This window comes from Elephantulus edwardii, unplaced genomic scaffold (genome assembly GCF_000299155.1).
Source record: "Elephantulus edwardii isolate Elephantulus edwardi_28Jun2011 unplaced genomic scaffold, EleEdw1.0 scaffold00003, whole genome shotgun sequence".
Taxonomy (NCBI): Eukaryota; Metazoa; Chordata; class Mammalia; order Macroscelidea; family Macroscelididae; genus Elephantulus; species Elephantulus edwardii.
In genome coordinates, this window is record NW_006399753.1 from 27,882,821 (window position 1) to 27,903,370 (window position 20,550).

The 20,550-nt window shown below is 35.3% G+C and overlaps 1 protein-coding gene across 6 annotated transcripts in view; it reads left to right on the forward strand.

Moving 5' to 3' along the window:
* Positions 1-20,550, forward strand: part of SCN3A (sodium channel, voltage-gated, type III, alpha subunit) — a 119,717-nt gene that overhangs the window by 5,866 nt on the left and 93,301 nt on the right. For 2 of the 6 annotated variants that reach the window (XM_006879346.1, XM_006879349.1), the window contains exons 2-9: positions 4,827-4,945; positions 6,477-6,566; positions 8,204-8,332; positions 8,983-9,074; positions 9,910-10,182; positions 10,541-10,604; positions 17,003-17,144; positions 17,858-18,064. In XM_006879346.1, the coding sequence (XP_006879408.1) occupies positions 4,827-4,945; positions 6,477-6,566; positions 8,204-8,332; positions 8,983-9,074; positions 9,910-10,182; positions 10,541-10,604; positions 17,003-17,144; positions 17,858-18,064 (1,116 nt within the window). Of the gene's footprint in view, positions 1-4,826; positions 4,946-6,476; positions 6,567-8,203; positions 8,333-8,799; positions 8,892-8,982; positions 9,075-9,909; positions 10,183-10,540; positions 10,605-17,002; positions 17,145-17,857; positions 18,065-18,535; positions 18,539-20,550 lie in introns of all 6 variants that reach the window. The other 4 variants (XM_006879351.1, XM_006879347.1, XM_006879350.1 and 1 more) reach the window with 4 other exon arrangements.

A 20,550-nucleotide genomic window follows, 5' to 3' on the forward strand; every position in this document is an offset into this window, starting at 1 on the left:
GCACCTTAGTCTCCAGAGTGACACAATTGCTCTTCAGTACCCTGGAGAGGTCTCTACCAGCAGACTTTCCCATCGCAATACGTTTTTTTTATTTCCTGTCTACTGGTGCCAAGACTGTTGACTATGAAGCCAAGCAAACTAAAGCTGTGTACAATCTCAATCTCGTCACCATCCATCCTGATGCTGCCAATTGGTCCAGTGGTGAGAATCTTTGTCTTCTTGACATTGAGCTTCAATTCATGCTGAAGGCTGCAGTCCTTGACCCTCTGCAGCAAGTATTTCAGTTCCTCCTCAGTTTCTGCAATCAGGGTTGTGTCATCTGCATAACACAGATGTTAATAGATCTTTCACCAATCCTGATGCCACACTTTCTTCTCATAGAGCTGATTTTTTTTTAAGTCACATCATAACTTTTCAGTTCTTGGAAACCAAATATGAGTACTGACATTATGTACTCCTTCCTCCCCTAATCATCTGTCATTCTCAGGTATTTTTAAGTGTACCTCTCAAAGCCAAGTCCCATGCTTCAAACTTCTGGCAATTTCTTCATTATACAGGGACAGAATTATGTCATTTTTCATTTCCCAGAATTCGAGCTTTTCTTTGTATTAGGTTGTTATTCTCCAGGGTAAGCTGGGTTGTGTTAATTAGGCTGCTGTGTTCAAGAACCTGTAAATTCAGTGAAGATTGCCTTTGACATGCCATCTTTAATTCCACTAACATCACCAAGAATAATATTGCAGAAAAAAACCAAAGAATTTAGTGTTTAAAAAGTAAATAATGTTCACTATGCTTTTGGACTTATTTTGGAGCAAAATTCTGTTCTCCTATTCTAAGTAGCAACTACTTTTACAGGGAAATGATTTAAAAATTGCATTCCCCTTAAACTGTAGTGAACTTGTATATATCAGAGAGCTCTGTCAACCTAGTCCATAGAGAGTTGGTGCTGTTAACCCAAAGGTGGCACCTCCCGTGCAGTTTGATCCACCACTGCTCCACCGAGATATGATGGGTAGTGTCCTCTCATGTGATTTACTGTGTCTGAAAACCCAACAGAGGGTCAGCTATTAGTTCTGACTTTATGGTAGTTAGAGTGTGTATGTTATCATTTATTTTTTACTACCATCATCAAATGTCTCGTTTGTTGTTTTTTTATATGCTGTCGAGTTGCCTGTGACTCATAGCGACCCTATGTACAACAGCCCTAAACTTTGCTCTATCCCATGCTAATCTTATTGTTTCCAACACACCGATCCCCCATTACCCTAGTCACTGAATCAATCCATCTCATCAAGGGTCTCCCTCTCCTGCACTGTCCCTCCAGCCTCCCAAGCATGTTGTCCCTCTCCAAGGACTGATCTCACCTTGCAACATGTCCAAAGTATGTCAGATGGAGCTTTAGAATCCTTGCCTCCAAGGAGCAGCCTGGCTTCACCCTCTCCAGGATGAACTTGTTTGCTCTTCTAACAGTCCACGGTATATTCAGTATCCTTCTCCAGCACCACAGCTCAAAGGCATCAATTCTCCTTCTATCTTTCCTACTCATTGTTCATATAGATCTGTTTATTAAAACTCCCAAACACTTCATCATGCCTTAAGTAGAAATTTACATAGAAAATTAGTTTCCCAACCAAAAATTCATACACAGATTGTTTTAAGACATTGGCTGTGATCTTCACAGTATGTCAGCCCTCCCCTCATTTTCTCTCTGGGTTTCCTGTTGCCATTTATGTCCTTTCCGTGTTTCTCCTCACCTTCTTATCTTTAGCTTTAGACAAAGGTTGCCCTTTTTGGTCCTATACAGTTTATTACTCTAAAGAGTATATGATTTTCAGTGTCACTGTTTATTTTAAAGGCCCAGCCACCATATGATTGACGTAGTCTCCAAGTATACCATGAATTTCAGTTAGAAGGTGCTTTTTTTTTGGAAGGTTCTTTTAAGACAATAATCTCAAGAGTTACTCCAGTCTCTTTCACTAAATTTGATCCTTTTTTTCACTTCTTAAATTTTTTTTCCTATATTTTACTCATTTCAGCCTGAATATTCAGGGTACTATGTAGTTTTTCTGAGCTCAGATTAGAGGAGGCTGTACTGCATGCAGACTGATAGTCTTTTGGATTAAATGCTTCTCTGAGTCTTCAGTTTTCTTCATTCTCCTTTGCTTCAGGTAGGAAGAGACTAATAGTTGTTTAAGTCTAATTTGTTTTTATTCTTAACATTAAATAATTCCATTAATTGAAACATCAAAACCAATACCAAACTCTTAATGTTTCAAGGGTAGTATTTCCAGTGTCAAATGCACTTCGTGAGTGATCTTACAGCTAGTAAAGAAGTAATGTCCTCATAGAATAAGTCAAACTTATAGCATGAGATCTATGGGAAATAGTGGGTTAAATAATGGTTAGTTTCAAGGCCTTACAGTGAAGGGCAAACAAAAAAATTGTTTTTCCTGCTCTTTTTACTCACATTATAAGCATTTTTAACTATTTTAAAAAGTTTATTGTCAGTGAACCAGAATAAATTATATCTATCCCCTAGTTCAAGAATAAAGCATATTATCAAGTAATGAACATACAAAACAGATGATTTAAACACACATTTAATTAAATAAAGTAACTATTTGCAAGCCACACTATTAAATATTGTGTGGGGAAAAAATGGAGAGAAATCACATTACAGTTTCTCTACGTTTAATGATTTATCACAGCTTTTAACCTACTTCTCTGAATAAGCAAACTCTACATGTAAATTGTTACTTGACTATAATCACAAGCAACATACAAAGGAGTGCAAATTAATACACTGAGACTTACTGGTAAAGGCAAACAATTAAAGAGTGACCAAAAGGCAGTATGATTTATCTGCAAAGACATGATGGAAGATGAGATTTTGATGGGTAAGGACATTCCCAGAAAGCAGGGATTCTCAATCCTGACTATACACTAGAATCACCTAAAGGGATTTAAAAAAATAAATACCCGTGTTAATGCCCATCCTTCATAAATTCTGATTCAGTGTGTCTGGTCTGGGAACCAAATATTGACAATTTAAAAATCCCTGCAGGAAATTCAACTTGTCTTGTCTGAGAAACTGATAAAAGAGTTGGTTGGTCATTGTGGGTGGGATCTTATTGTGTGAAGAAAAGGAAGAAAGCTTGAGTAAGATGACCTCTCAAGTACCACATTGTTTGAAGATTTCATGAAACTCAACGTTTTCAGAGTCACAAAGGGTGAGGTTGACAGTTCCTGGGTCTGATTGTCAAGTGGATTGAGTTGGCTGGAACAGCAATGCCTCTAGTGGGATAAAATAAAAGCTGATCCTAGTGTTCAGGACTTCCATTGATACTATGAGTCATCAACAACTCAACGGCACTTAACTACAACATTCACATGGCAGGCAGTTACTGGGTATCACAACTTAAACGCTAACTTGAAGATTGCAGAATTCAGATTATGAATTCAAACTATATCATTATGAAATGATATAGTTTAGCCTAACTTTTGGTGCAGCTGTCACCTTCCAGTATTACCAGACAATTATCAACTGTCCCAGCCAAATCAGGCTATTGGTTTCAAAACAGGGAGAAATATGGTTGTAATAATAGGAAGCTATGCAGATGACACAACTCTGGTTGCTGAAATGGAGGAGGAACTGAAGTGCTTGGTGCAGAAGGTCCAGGAGTGCAGCCTTCAATATGGATTAAAGCTCAAAATCACGAAAACAAAGATTCTCACCGCTGACTGATTGGCAGCATTATTATGAATGGTGAAGAGATTGAGATGGTTAAGAGTTCTAGTATACGTGGCTCCACAATCAACACTCTTGGAACCAGCAGCCAGGAAACCAAGAGAAGAATTACATTGGGAAAGTCAGCTATCAGGTACCGCTCCAGAATACTGAGGCGTAACAACATCAGGCTGGAGACTAAGGTGAACCTGATGCGGGCTATAGTCTTCAAAATTGTGTGATATGCATTGGAGAGCTGGACAGTGACTAGAGACAATAGAAAGAGAATGGATGCCTTTGAACTGTGGTGCTGGAGAAGTGTTTACTATACCATGGACTGCTAGGAGAACAAGCAGGTTCATCCCAGAGACAGTGAGGCCAGGCTGCTCCTTAGAGGCAAGGATTCTGAAGCTTCGTCTGACATATTTTGGACATGTTACAAGGAGGGACCGGTCCTTGGAGGGGAACATCATATTTGGGAGTATGGAATGACAGTGCAAGAGAGGAAGACCCTAGGTGAGATGGATCGATCCAGTGATTGGGGTAGTGGGAGTAGATGTGTCAGAGACAGTGAAGTTGGCACAGGATAGAGCAGGGTTTAGGGCTCTTGTACACAGGGTCACTATGAGTCGCAAGTGACTTGATGGCACATAACAACAACAGAAATATTGAAGGAAAAAAATTGGATGAATTGACAATACTTATAAAAGATTATTTTTAACAATATTTGTAGAATAGTTTGAAAAGTTACCCAAGTAGGAATCAGATGGGGTCCTTTAAATAGATTTAGAATCTATAAAACTACCTTACAACTTGGTTAACAAAAAAAAAAAAAGAAGTTGAGAAGGACCATTTGTATCAGAAAATTGAAGCCTCAGCGACAGATAGTAAATAGTAAATCTTATTTATATTTATCACTGGATGTTATCTAAGGAAAGAAATGACTAAAATGTTTACAATTATAAAAGAGAGACAAATAAGTTTGAACAAACTAAGCTGAGTAAACAAATCTGGTAAAAAAAATTCTTCATGAATGTAAATGTTTTAAATAAGACACATGTCTAATTTAGTAATTTATTTCTCATATTTTCTTTTTCAGACCTTTATAGTATTGAATAAAGGGAAGGCAATTTTCCGATTCAGTGCCACCTCTGCCTTGTATATTTTAACTCCACTAAACCCTGTTAGGAAAATTGCTATTAAGATTTTGGTACATTCATATCCTTTTTGTGTGAAATGTCTAAGTACTTGCTCTAACAGTTGGTTTTAGAGAAAATGTCATTTTTATTTTAAACATCTAGAATATTCTTTGAGATTAATGGTAGCATTGTTAGTTTAATTTGTACTCACTGCTTTTCTGCTATTTACAAGACTACTACAGAATAACTATTATAATGTAAAATATAACCTTGACAGTGATTGTGTAAGTGAAACACATTTGAATAATCAGAGCAACAATAAATCTCCTTAGGACTTTTATTGACCCTAATTAGATCATATACAACTATTTCTAAGGAAACATTAGTCTATTATTATGATCTATATTACCATATGCTCAAAATTTTATACCTTAATTGGTTCTGTGTCTCCAGCACCTGGCTCACTCTTTAATCAGTTCATATTTAAACATTTATTATTTCCTACAGTGTAGCTCTGTATCTAGATTGTAACTTCTATTAAAAAGTTGTTGAACTTAAATCTGTAACAATGACAACGGGAAAATGATTCAAAGTGCAGAATTGGTGTAGATGATAAGACAATTCTTATGTAAATAATGATAAAAATAGGAAGGTAAACTTTAAATCCAGTGTTCAAGAAAGGGCATCTTACAAGGGCTGATTAAAAATTATAAACAAATCTGTATGAAAAGTGAAGGAAAAGATAGGCAAATAACTAACTTAGAAGCAAAATTAATTAATCCTTTTGAGGTTATTGGAAAATATTTTTAATTTAAATTAAAATACACATAAAAATAGAATAAACTTTTTAGTAGTAAAATCTGAATAAGATTCCAAGAAAAATTATACCTTTTATTCTCAGAAAGGCTTCATAATTAGTGCTTAACTGTGGATGTTTTAGGTATGCTATGCACCAGACACAGGAAGATAATTAGATGACTTATTAATTTTATGCACTTTTGAAAGTGAAAACAAAATGTCAGAAATAAATAAAATAACTTACCTACAAAAATAGTAACTTTATTTTATGTTATAAATTGTAACCGAATTAATCACATTACTACAAAGTTATGGTAATTGCTTTCTATAGAGTTCTTAGCTATATGTGAAATAGTTATGGGTGTGTGGGCATGTAGCAAGGTAATCTTTTAATACCCGGGGCCATACAGGCTCCAAATTTTTATATTACATTCATTAACCTTTTGTGAATCAATGGAGATTTTAAAATTATATCTGCAATACAACTTTTACACTTCAAACATACTATTAACTTACATAGAATCGCCATTTCTTTTTCTGTAGCATTTCAAAGGATTAGAATGTATAGTAATATCTAATTGTTTTAAGTAGTCTATGAGGCTCAGTTTTGTTAGTAGATGACATCAAATGAAAAAACAATGAGTCAAAAATATACAACTGGCTTGGAATTTCTGATTCTCTTTACCATTATTTTAAAAGAAAGAAATAAAATTCATTTCATATTTAACTTTCATTACTACATTTTGGGTTAGATAATTTGAAATAAGTGATGATGATAAAGTACCAGAATGTATTCCTTAACTATGATCTACTTTATTCAGCATGCTTATCATGTGCACTATTTTGACCAACTGTGTATTTATGACCTTGAGTAACCCTCCAGACTGGACAAAGAATGTAGAGTAAGTAGGAGTGACTTCTTGGGATGAAACGAAAAAATCAAACATATTTTCTAGCTGTCTTATCATAAGTATGGTTTCCAAATTCAGGCTAAATATTATTTCCTAATAAAATATTATTTCCATAGTATAAAAGAAGATAACTTTGGAGAGTGTTTCCTCAATGAGGTAAGTATTTTTCCCAAGAAATTAAATAATAATATCTGTAAACAAAAAGTTTACAAATTAGGATATACCAGCTAACAAATGAAATAAAATACTCAGCTCACAAGTTGAGCCTCATAGTGTGTTGAATAATATACAGTTACCATTTGAGTAATTTGATGAATGAAAACATTCTTTTAATATATAACTATTATTATTATATATGTTATTATTATTATATATATGGTAAAATGGACTAAGGTATGTTGCTCTATATTAGGTATTTTGGGTTTATTGCTATATTTTAAAAGTACATTTATTTGAGTTATTATGATGTTTGGGTTCTATTTAGTTATATATATAGGTCCTCTAGCGTTGTGCTTTTCAATAAAGTAGCTAAAAGATACTTGAGATTTAACTAGTTTAAATTGTTTTAAATAGAAGTTTGTTTTATATGTCGTATCAAATGAAATAGAAAAATTAATTTCTTAACTTTGAATTATGATATTGGCAAAGAATATTGGATAAACCACAGATTTCCAAAAGGAAAAGTCAATCTGTCCTGGAAGAAGTGTAGCCCGAATGCTCCGTAGAAGCCAGGATGGTGAGATTTCATCTCACATACATTAGGCATGTTATCAGGATGGGCCAATTCCTGGAGGAAGACTGGGAAAGTAGAGAGTCAGTGAAAAAGAAGACCTTCCAGGAGATAAGTTAATGCAGGGACTGCAACAACGGACTTACTCATGGAAGAGATTGTGAGAATAGCCTAGGATCAAGCAGGAGCCAACCAAATGACACCTAATAACAGAAGCAGAAGTTAAATTACACACACACACACACAGACACACACACACACACACACACACACACACCCCTCATATTTCTATCAGATAGCACCGCTTTAAAGAATCTAAAGGATCAAGCTTGATAGTCACAAAACACATGAAACTATTTTTTCTATGCGTTTGACTCATTGTTAAGTTGAGAGAGAAGATCTTCTAAGGGAAGTGTGCAGTGACTAAGCATTGAGCTATTAAAAAACACAAAGTTTGGAGATTCAAAGACACCAGCTTCTCTGTCCTAGAAAGGGGTGGCATTCAGCCTCCATAAAGAAATTCAGTCTTGGAAACCTGGTGAACAGTTTCACTATGTCCAAGGGGATTTGCTATGAGTCAGAATTGATTGATGACAGTGGATTTGGTTTATGGTTTGAATTTATTGTTCTAAAATAAGAACAATAATAATAAGTAAAACAATGTGTTCAATAATAATAATAAGTTAAACAAGATCTGGATCATTTAGTACAATATTTTCTCTTCAGTTTGACCATTTAATCAGAATTGTAAGAGTAATTAAACTAGAAAATTCTTTGCCAAGTAGAAATAAAGAGCAAGATTATACTTAACTCAAAAACTACCAAAGGATAAGAATAACTATACTTAATTTTCCTGCTCAAATGAAACTATTAACTTTTGCTTGAATACTTTTTCTAGGTACACATTCACAGGAATCTATACCTTTGAGTCACTTATAAAAATCTTGGCAAGAGGGTTTTGTTTAGAAAATTTTACATTCCTTCGGGATCCATGGAACTGGCTGGATTTCAGTGTCATTGTGATGGCGTGAGTATTTTTGAAAACTTGATAAAAGCTGAAATTAGTTCTTGCATAAACTAAGTTGATAGGGTACATTTTAAATGGGGAATATTCTTGTTAGCTGTATTAACTACATGCCTTATATAACTTTGAGAATACAAATGAGAATACATATTGCAGGGTAAATATATCTGGCAAATAAACCATAATGGAATTACTTTCTCTTCATCAAAATGAGGTTATTCATTGACTCTAATTTAATAGCTCCAACTGTACCTTGATTAGTTTTGCAAACAAACTTGCTCATATCAGTGAAAATTACACTGAAACAAAACAACAAAATCTTATCCCATAAAAGCACTTCACAGTGTATGGCTCCCTGAAGTCGATTGCAATTCTGCCTATTAAATTGAAGGAGCCCTGTGCCAAGCAAACATTAATTATTTAGTATAAACTTTTCCAAAACTATCAGTAACTCTGATTTAATTCTACAGGTATGTAACAGAATTTGTAAGCCTAGGCAATGTTTCAGCTCTTCGAACTTTCAGAGTCTTGAGAGCTCTGAAAACTATTTCTGTAATCCCAGGTAAGAAGTAACTGGTGTAAGGTGGTAGGCCCCTTATATCTCCAACTTCTCTTGTGTGTTATTGTGTTTGTGTGTGAACCCCCTATTACAGATATGTCACAGAGTTTGTGGACCTGGGCAATGTCTCAGCGTTGAGAACATTCAGAGTTCTCCGAGCCCTGAAAACAATTTCAGTCATTCCAGGTGAGAGTGAGGTTAAACACCGAGGCTGACTTTAAACACACTGTAATAACATTGAGGCTGAAATCACACTTATTCTTTACTGCTTAGTAGTTTTAAAAGTGAAATTCCAGAATGTCAAATGAAGTTTCAATGCCAGTTTAGCTCTTAAAATTTGAGATATGACATGCTTATTTATAAAGTCAGCCTTGGAGTTCAACAGATAATTGCATGAGACAGCTATAAAAAAGGACCAGTTTTGCTGCTCTCTCCTGTGGCTTTTTTAAATTTTTTTTTGCATGTCTCTTGTAAATATGTATCTTCTGCATCAGAAAAAGCTTTACGACCATATACCATGGCTTGACTAGCTGATCAAGACTCTACACTCAGAGTAGATCTATTTTGAAAATGGATCTCCTTCAAGTGCCAAGACTAATACTGAACAGCACGCTCCTGACCTGGGTGGGGTTTTTAGTATCTAAAAATTGCCTTGTCTAAATCATTGCTACTTGAAATTAGTGAGAGGGAAATAACTTTATGAAACACAAATCTGTAATTAAAAATAAATTCAAGTTACCCACATATTTGTGGCAGAACATAAAACCACACCAATACCAAACAAAAAAAAAATCTGACCTAGAAATGTAAACATTCATATTGAATCTCCAGAAAGCAAGCTGTTCATAGAGAAAAGCTGCTCTTCAGCCATTTCCCAAACCATCAGGCATTCATAAAGCACTGGTGTCTAAATGGTCAAGAGATCATTGGGGCAGGGGGGCGGCAGGAAAATGTGTGTGCACAGTAAAAAGAAATTGATTTACGACACAGTTCTTAAGGTGACCTATTGTTCTCTTCTCAGGTTTAAAGACCATCGTAGGGGCCCTGATCCAGTCGGTAAAGAAGCTGTCCGACGTCATGATCCTGACTGTGTTCTGTCTAAGTGTGTTTGCCCTCATTGGGCTACAGCTGTTCATGGGTAACCTGAGGAATAAATGTTTGCAGTGGCCCCCAAACGATTCTGCATTTGAAACCAACATCACTTCCTACTTTAATAGCACAGTGGATTCAAATGGAACATTTGTGAATGTAACCGTGAGCACATTTAACTGGAAGGATTACATTAATGATGAGAGTAAGAAGTATTGCTACATTTGTTAACTTTCATGCTACTGAACAAGTTTTCCATTAAAAATAGTTGCAACTTTGGGTTAAGGCTATCTTTATAAATATATTTTATTGAAGCCTATGATAGCTCTGGTGGCCTAGTGGTAACAAAATTACCACAATCCTAAAGACACACAGCTCCGCAGCAGAAGGTTAGGCAATTTCCTCCCATGAGGTTAACTGTCCATGAAACCCACTGGAAGGTCAGCTACGGGTCAGTTCCAAATTGATGGTACTCAACAACAGCAATGATAAAATTAATTGAAACAGACACATTATTCCTAAATTTATAGGATTAATATGAAATATTTTTTTTATATTCATAGGTCACTTTTATGTTTTGGATGGACAAAATGACCCTTTACTCTGTGGGAATGGTTCAGATGCAGGGTAAGAAAAACTCTGGTTTAAAACACTTTTTTTAAAGCAATTAGGAAAAAAATCTGACACATTTGTACCCTTACATGTGTTTAACAAAGTGGTACTGTTTATCCATTAAATACTTTCTTTTTCACATCAGACTGTCATTGGTCATAAACTCACAGTTATTAAAATCATCCCTTAGGAAGAATATTCACCAAGATGTCACAGCTGAGATGTCTCTGAAATATTGCTCCAAAATATTAATGTTCATAATATGTTTCTTTTATGAATACATGAGAGCTGTTTGAGGAAATGAAGAGAAGGAACACAGGACAGACACATTTTAATTGGTGTGGCTATGCTGTTTTGTTATGGATGGGAAAGATCCCTGTTATAACACACTCTTTTGGATGCAAGCTAAATGGAGAAACAGCTTTGGTTATTCTGGCAGTGTTTTTCTTTTTAAAAGTTTGTTTATTTAAAAAAAAAGTTTGTTTATTTTTGTTGTTGAATGTGTACAACAGAACCTTAGCAGATTCAACAGTTTCTCCATGTACAATTCAGTAACTTACTTCCAAGTTTCTAGTCTCCTATCTAGTATTTCAAGTAATGGTAGTCAGTTTGATCTCATATAAAAAATATAAAAAGTACACAATGTTCAATGCAAACATACTTTTTTTTTGTCACTTACTACAAAGCATTTTATTGGTTTTTGTGGTTGGTTTTTCTGTTGGTTTTTTTTTTGTTTGGTTTTTTTTTTTTAAGTAGATACTATATCAGGTTTCCCTTTAGACTTAAGGGCCATACAGTATTTTTCTTTTTTTTTTAATTTAAAAATATATTATTTTTTATAAAATAATTAATTAACATTCTATTTCATTCATGTACATTGTGCTTTATATAATCTTTCATTTACATTGTGTTTTGTACAGTTATTCATACATTTTATTATATATCTATGCCTATTATTACCCCATCTTATTGAGTCCCCACTGAATCTTTCCTATTCCTTTACCCATCATCCTACCCTCCATCTGCTCACTAAACTCTGATATCCTAGTGAATGTAAATATTTTTTACTACCTATGCTAATTCATGGTTTGGTTTTAAGAAGATTTTAAGATATCTTTGTTGTTGTTGTTGTTGTTATTTAAGGTTTAAAGCTTATCTTGGAATACTAGTTTCAAGGTTCATCCAACTTCCATGAAATATGGATTCTATGAGAATTTGAAATTCTGTCCTGTATTGTTATTCTTTTTTATAAAAATGTTCAGTGGTTGGTTTTGATTTAAAACACTTGTTTATGGTCAGCAAGACCTTGGTGGAGGCCCTTTGTATTTAAAAGTCAGGGGTTAGCTATCATTTGGAGGAACATTCTTCTAGAGCACTTGTCTGTCAGTTTGCTGTACTGAGGTAACCTGGGGTTGCTTTATGCTGAACCTTGTGCCTTGGGTGTCAAATGCCATAACAGTTAGCCATGGTGGATATAGTGTTTTGTGGAGCTCCCAGTTTAGGATAGGTTTGGAAGCAGGAGTGACATTCACTTCCTAAAATCATGCCCCTGGAAACTCTATGGACTTTGAGAAATGATGATAATTATAGAAAGGCTTCAGGTCTTTTGTTTATAGGGTCATGATAAGTTGTGCTCAACTTGATAGCAATCAACATCAACTACAATAGTAGTAAGACCACCCTGTTATCTGTCTGGTCTTTTGGCAAAGAAGTTAAGTTGTTCATGGAGATGCAATCTGTTTATTCCTCCAATTTATGACTCTCCTTCTTCCTATGTTGCTTTGGACAAATAGACACCATTTCTTGTGCTTTGAATGGAGCTTGTAAGCTCCTAAGGTCTCTTTAACTAAGACATCATGTCAGTTTAGGGTTGTTGTTGTTGTTAAGTGCTGTTGAGTCATAGGTGACTCATAGCTACCCTATGAACGAAAGTCCTCGACCCTTGTGTGACTTCCATCCTTTCTCCAGGTTCATAGGGCTTCCAGAGGCAAGCTATTAACAGAAGTGCCACTCTTGCTTCCAAGTTTAGGGTAGGGCTGCACAATTAATTAATATTATTATTATTAACAAATTATACATCTGTAAGAAAATGTAAATTGACAAAAAATGTATGGTAACTGTATTTACAACAATGACAAAAAAAGAATATTTAAAAAGGAAGATTCTGAAACTTCATCTGTACCATCTAATGCCTTGTGGAACTTGATTTCTTGGTTTGAAGATTTAGGGTCATATTTTAATAAGATAATCCATTTAACTGAACTTCAGTATCTTTGCATAGTATAAAGACTTGTGAATAAAAGAGCATTAGGCTAAATACATGCCAAAGGCATGTCAAAATCTGAGTCTATATACTTAACCGATTTGTTTTGACCACATTCTGCAATTCGACTAGCCTGTTACATTTCATATAGAGCCCTTAATGTACTTCTTTAAGAGTGTTGCACATTTTATTTTTAATTAAAGTATTTATTTTGAATTTTAATCTCTGAAGGGTTGCAATACTGAGTTTTACTTAAGTTAAAGAACTTGAACATATTCTGAGGTCTCTTAGAAAATGAGAAATGGGTGTAGTCATGAAAATATAAGAATAGTAAAGAAAATATATACGAGGCATACAGGCAAACATTTGTGGAAAAAGAAAGTAAATAGAGAAAAAAACTAATATATGTATCCTTACAAGACATAGTAGCACTGTCTACCTCCAAAGTACATTTTTGTCTTATTTACTGTCACCTTTGGTTCTAAAATCACAATTATTCGAATTAGGCAAAAAAGGGTTGGGGTTTTTTTTCTGGCATTTTTACCGGCTTTTGTTTGGAATGGTACTGGCTAAAACATAGGTTCTAGAGTTCATATTCTCCTTGTTCAAATCCAAATTCTATGACTTACAAACTCTCTGACCTTGGGAAGAATATCTTAATATCTCTGTTTACTCATATCTGAAATAGGGCTAATAATATGAGAGTTGATGCTTTTGAGCTGTGGAGCTGGAAAAAGAGTATTGAATATACGATAGACTTCCAGGAGAACAAACAGGTTCATCTGGGAGAGGGTGAAACCAAGCTGCTCCTTACAGGCAAGGATTCCGAGGCTTTGTCTGACATACTTGGGGCATTTTGCAAGGAGGGACTAGTCTTTGGAGAGAGACATCATGCTAGAAAGGGTGGAGGGACAGCAAAAGAGAGGAAGACCATCAATGAGATAGATTGAGTCAGTGACTGAGGTAATAAGGGTAGATGTGTCAGAGACAGTAAGATTGGCACAGGACGGAGCAGATTAAGGGCTATTGTACATAGGGCCACTATGAGTTGCAAGAAACTCAATGGCACATAACAACAACAGCAATAATAATATAGTTTTCTCATACTGTTGTTTTGATTATTTCTTATATTTCTTATTTAGTACACATAAAGAACTTGAACTAGCATCTGTTCAATCATAAGATCTTATTCCATTTTTAACTTTTTTAAATTAATGGGATTAATGTAAAACAAAAGATAAAGCTCAGATTGGTTAATGCATATTTTATACTTCTCATTGCTTTACTTTGCTCGGCTCCACAGTCAACACTCTTGGTACCAGCAGTCAGGAAATCAAAAAGTGTATCGCGATGGGAAAGTCTGCCGTTAGGGACCTCTCAAAGGTACTCAGGAGCAACAGTGTCTCTCTGGAGACTAAGGTGCGCCTGATACAGGTCATGGTATTTGCAATCGCTTGTTATGCATCAGAGAGTTGGACAGTGACTAGGGAGGACAGAAGGAGAGTGGATGCTTTTGAGCTGTGGTGCTGGAGAACGGTACTGAATGTACCATGGACTGCCAGGAAAACAAACAGATTCATCTTGGAGAGGATTAAACCAAGCTGCTCCTTGGAGGCAAGGATTCTGGGGCTTCGTCTGGCATACTTTGGACATGTTGCCAGGAGGGACGGGTCCTTGGAGAGGGACATCATGCTTGGGAGGGTGGAGGGACAGCGCAGGAGGGGAAGACCCTCTATGAGATGGATTGATTCAGTGACTGGGGTAATCAGGATGGGTGTGTCAGAGGCGGTGCGGTTGGCACAGGATAGAGCAGGGTTTAGAGCTGTTGTGCATAGGGTCGCTAGGAGTTGGAAACGACTCGATGGCACATAACAACAACAGCATTGCTCTCATGTTGAAAATTGCCCCTTCAAGTAGGTAAATCACACAGGAGGAGATTGCCCATCCTTCTCCCACAAATTTACATTTAGCAAACTATAGCAATTAGGATTGTTTATCAAATATACCCACTCCTCACTTAAGGCATAGTTTGGTTCCCAAGACAGTTTGTATGTGGAATTACAAAATAAGTATCAAGTATCTAAATTAGAAATGATAAAGAAATGGAAAATAAATATATTGAAAGATTATCAATTAATACTGGTTATTAGGGAATATTATTGTTGTTGTTGTTGATTACCTTTGAGTCAAGCACAACTCATAGTGACCATATGAAGAAACGGCTTGAAGCCCCTCTATAAGTATCAACATTTATCAAAGTTCATAAGCTATTAGGGAATAGTTATTGAAAACAACAGTGAGATACCACTATTCACTTATGTTGTTGTGCACCATCAAGTTACACCTACTCAGCTGACCAGCAGGGTTTCAGAGGCAATAAATTGCACCAGAGGTGATTGCACATCCTTCTCCCACAGAACAGGCAGCTGACAATACAGAGCAGGATCACTCACTCACGACTGGTAACACAAACTTGTACAAATATTTGGAAGGCAGTTTGACAATTTCTTGTAAAACTAAATGTGTTATTACTATATTATCCAGCAATTCATTTACTAGGTTGTTATTCCATTTATTTGTAAACATATATACAGAGAAACATACATGTCAATATGATGGCATTTTTATTCATAATTTTCAAAATTGGAATCATCTTCAGTAGGTGAAATTATAAACAAATGTGATCCATACAGTGGAGTATTAACACCCACACTTCCATCAGTTTTCCAAAGCTGTAAATATCTACAATCTATTGTTCTTCCAAGGAATGTCTGTGAGATTCAAACTACCAACCTTTTGGTTGTCATTTCAACCCATTACACAATATGCTACCGTGGATCTTTAGTGCGATATTACTCATTGACCAAAATAAAGAGAGAAATTAATTCCTGTCATTATTAAGTTAAAAGTGTATAAGTGACTGAATGAAAACAAATAAAAGTGAAAATGTAAGCAGAAAAATCTACAGATAATACGAATCATGGTTTGGGAGTTGGAGAAGGGAAGCACTGAGCTATTTTAAATGATACTGTAAGGGTGAATATTGAACACTGAGTATTTGTTAAAAGTCCAAGAAATTTGCAGGATAAAGAATGCACCATAATATATTTTAACAAATCATTCATAAGATTCAAAAATTCCAGTATAGAAGACAAAACAGGAAAAAAGTTTATAAATATGTGTAGCAACTTCATTGGAGGGGCTAGGGAAATTGATGATGACCTGAGTAGCTTTGGAAATTAGTGAAATCTCTAAGACTATAACCAGAAAGAATTATACTGTAATTTGTAAAGTCATCTTCCATGGCATCATGGACTAACAAGTCTGAGATCATTATGTAACCCTACTGGAATTGAACAATTAAATAGACAGTGTGTGGTAAGAGTCAGGCTTCTCATCCCTGTTCACTCACTCATTGGGTCTCCAAGGCTGTAAACTGCCTAGGAAGATTTCCTGTCTTCTCAAAGCTGCTGAGCTTCAAACTGCTAGAGAGTTGTGGCCTTCAGTTTAGCAGCACAACTCCTTATATACTACACCACAAGAGTTTGGTTATGAATTGAAATCACTATTAGCAGGCCATAATCAAGGAATGGGGAACTAAGATCTCTCACCTAGTGATGGAGTAGGTACATAAATTTCTTGGACCTTTTTCTTTAATAGGATATTTGTCTATTCCTCCTTATGTATATATTCAATTATTGATTTATACTAGTGTGTACTCAATAGATATTTTATACCATGGATTATATTTCACTGATACTTTATTATGTTTCTCAAATTGTTGCAGCATTCATCATTGGACACCTTTTCAATTTGCTACTGTATCCCTTTGAAATAATCATGGTTTTGTTTGCTTTAGTTTTTCACTTAACTTTTATATTAGTGCTTCTTACTATGTCAGGGAGAAACTGATGATGTTAGACTGGGTGGGACCCTTCCTCTGCTCTAGATGTCTGTAAATGGATCTCTTTTATAACTATGTTTTATATTGTTTTCCTAACACTGTTAAGTGATCTGGAAATAAAGGCAAGAAAATTCATTGTAGAGATACGCTATGTAATGAACTATCTGTAATAAAATCAATTCCTATCAATCTAAGTCAATTGAAATTGCAGTACTGACCTTACCTTCTTGTTTCTCTGTCCTGTAGCCAGTGTCCAGAAGGATACATCTGTGTGAAAGCTGGTCGAAACCCAAACTACGGCTATACAAGCTTTGACACCTTTAGCTGGGCTTTTTTGTCTCTCTTTCGCCTTATGACTCAAGATTACTGGGAGAATCTTTACCAGTTGGTAAGACCCAAAATAGCATGCATAGAGTTTATATAACTGAACACACATGAAAATATATGTGTGGATACTTTAACATGAATAAACTTGCTTAATAACACTATTGCTTATAAAGAAGTGTGCAACCTAATATGAGTATGCCTAGAATCCCAATCGTTCATAGTGAAAGCTTCTTGCATGAGGAAAAGACTTTCTGTTAAGGGCTTTGGAGAATGTAAAGATAATGGCGTTGAAGAGCTTACTAACTAGTTGTAGATAAAACCAGTATGTGAAAAAGCAAAAACAAAAGCAATTATATACAGATTCCAAATTAAAGGCGATTCCAAATTAAAGGCGTATTTAGACGTGTAGAAAATAAACTGTCTTATACATGGAGCCACATTGAAAGGGGTTAAAGACACAAGCCCCTCATTCATAATTTGACTCTGCATTATGCATCCCAGGATAAGCATTTTAGTGACTTCAAAGATATATCTAGTACATAATAATTTATCTAAATAGTTTTAATGTGAAATGACACTGGAGTTAAGCCTCACATAACAGAACTATTATAATTTTTGTATATTTTAACACCACAGTGAAAAATAAATCTTGGTCAAAATACATTAGCTATTAAAAGGAATTAGTCTTTTTATTATCTAACAATGGTAATCACACCTTTATTTGGGGACATTATATTAAAATACTTTTAAAATTATTCCTCCCCCACCCCCCAGACATTACGTGCTGCTGGAAAAACATACATGATCTTCTTTGTCCTGGTGATTTTCTTGGGCTCTTTTTATTTGGTGAACTTGATCCTGGCTGTGGTGGCCATGGCTTATGAGGAACAGAATCAAGCCACCTTGGAAGAAGCAGAGCAGAAAGAGGCTGAATTTCAGCAGATGCTTGAACAGCTTAAAAAGCAACAGGAAGAAGCTCAGGTACTTGAATAATAAACTCTCAGAGATTTATTTATGCCATTTTATCTAAGTTTCCAATTGCATTATTATTGGACCAGAGATATAAAATTTGAGCTGGCTTTCAATCTGATATGCAGACATTGCTATTAGAAAAGAGAAACTGTGGCAACTGGACAATTAAAACAGACATTGGAGGGGGGAGAAGAACGAACTGGGGAGGAGGGTGGAGAAAACAGTGCAACAATGAATGAATGAAAACCCAAAATCTCTGTAAATGTTCATTAAAACTAATAAAATTTAGTAATAAAAAAAATGGAACCCATAAAAAAAAAGCGAAGAATATTTGATCCTGTCACTGGGTACACTGCTAATGTGGATGGAATTTTTTTTCAGAAATTATATATCAGGGGGAAAAATGCTTCTCTGTTAAGTCATTTCTGTCTCACAGCAGTGATACGGAACAGGGTGGCACTGCCCCATTGGGTCCCCAAGGCTGTAAGTTTTAGGAAAGCTAACTGCCATAGCCTTCTCATGCAGAGCTGCTAGGGGAGTCAAACCATTTACCTTTTGCTTACCAGCCAGTGCTTCACCACTGTGTCACCTTGATGCCTTATAAGAAAATTAGCTTAAGGGTAAACATACATTTTAGTATAAGGTTTACTATGTGGTTAATGCATAAAACCTTCTGGAGGCTGGAGCATGAGTCTAAATTTAGATTTAATTGGGAAAAGAAATACAACTGATATGTCCAAGTGTTTGTGTCTCACTTCTAATTGTGAGATTTGAGATTTTATTCTGAAGATACTTGATCTTATATTAATAATGTGTTAAGTATATGTTAATAATGATATAAGTGTTGATAATAAATTCTTTGTAGGCTTATTCTTAACCAGTCTCTGGAACGTCTGTAGCCAAAAATGTATTTGCTACATCTCCTATCAGTGTATCAGCTAGACAGCTGCAGTGCAATTCCAAATTTGGGTTTTCATTAATATTAAAAGCCATTTTGGCTGGGGAATGGTGAGTGGAAGATTTGTGTTCCTTTCTTGAAAAAAAAAGAGACATAGCACAGTATTTTATTAAAAAGGGAAGAGGAAGGTGAAAGTAGTCGATAAACTTTATAAAAAATGAAATCCGTGTTGGTGAGTTATACTTTCTCCAGAGCTTCATCATTTGATGTGCTGACTTTTAATTTTAGCCATTCTAATAATTATCTCATTAATTTTACATTTTGTTAATGACTACAGCTGAAACCCACTGCTGTTGACTTTGTCTTCACACACAATGATGGCCCACCAGGTTTTTGAGGCCTTAAATCACAGTGGGTGGAGGCGGCCCATATTTCTCTCACAGCTGCTGGAGGATTCCACCCAACAAGATGCATGCAGCTTTTGTGTTTGTGTAACTTGTTGCAGATTAGGTCACCAGAGACCCATTTTATTAATGACAATGCTGAAAAAGGATTTCTGGCTGGATAATGATTAAGCACTTGACTGCTAAATTAATGTTTGGTGGTTCAAACCTGCTAAGAGCAGTTAGGGAGGAAAGATCTGTCCATCAGCAATGAGAGAAAGAGAAAAGAGAGACACAAAGAAAGAAAACTTTATAGGATAGTTCTACTCTGCTACATGGTTGCTATGAGTAAGAATGGACTCTATTTATAGTAACAGTAGTAATTATGTTGCTCACTTTTTATGTTTTAGTTTGCCATTTGTGTGCTTTCTTTGGTGAAGTTTTTGTTCAAATAGTTTTCATAGATAATAGTGTTGTTTTCTTTTCAATGAATTTTAAAAACCGCATATTCTGGATATGATTCCTCTGTATGCATGTTTTATAAATGCTTTCTTCCAAAATACCATTTATCTTCTCATTTTCTTAACAATATCTTTGAGAGCACAGTTTTGTTATTGTTTTTCATTTCTTATGAATACAATTCATCAAGCTTATATTTTGTTCATGCTCTGTGTTTTATCTGAGAAAGCTTTCCTTAAGCCAATACGCAGTTTCTCCTGCCTAAGAGTTTTGTTTTACATCACTATAAAGAAAACACTTATAGAAGATGATGAAATAAATAGTTATTTATAGGACAAGAAGAACTAATCAATGTTTTGGGGAAACAATATTCATAAGTTGCATAAATTGTATTTTAAAATATTTTGTCATTTTAATATTATTTCTAGAAACAGAGTGGTGCGACTATAAACACCTTAAAGGCACAATGCTGAAGTAAAAGTAATTCTGAAATGCACTCACTATAGGGTAAAATATGGTATCAAGTAAGAATGTAATTTCTTTAATTTCTAAATCAAAAGACACTATTTCACAGGAATTTTAAAATTGAGGCTCAATGTCAAGAAGACAAAGATTCTCACTACTGGACCAATTGGCAGAATCAGGATGGATGGTGAAGAGATTGAGATTGTACACAGCTTTAGTTTGCTTGGCTCCGTAGTCAACAGTCTTGGCACCAGCAGCCAGAAAATTAAAAGGCACATTGCCATGGGAAA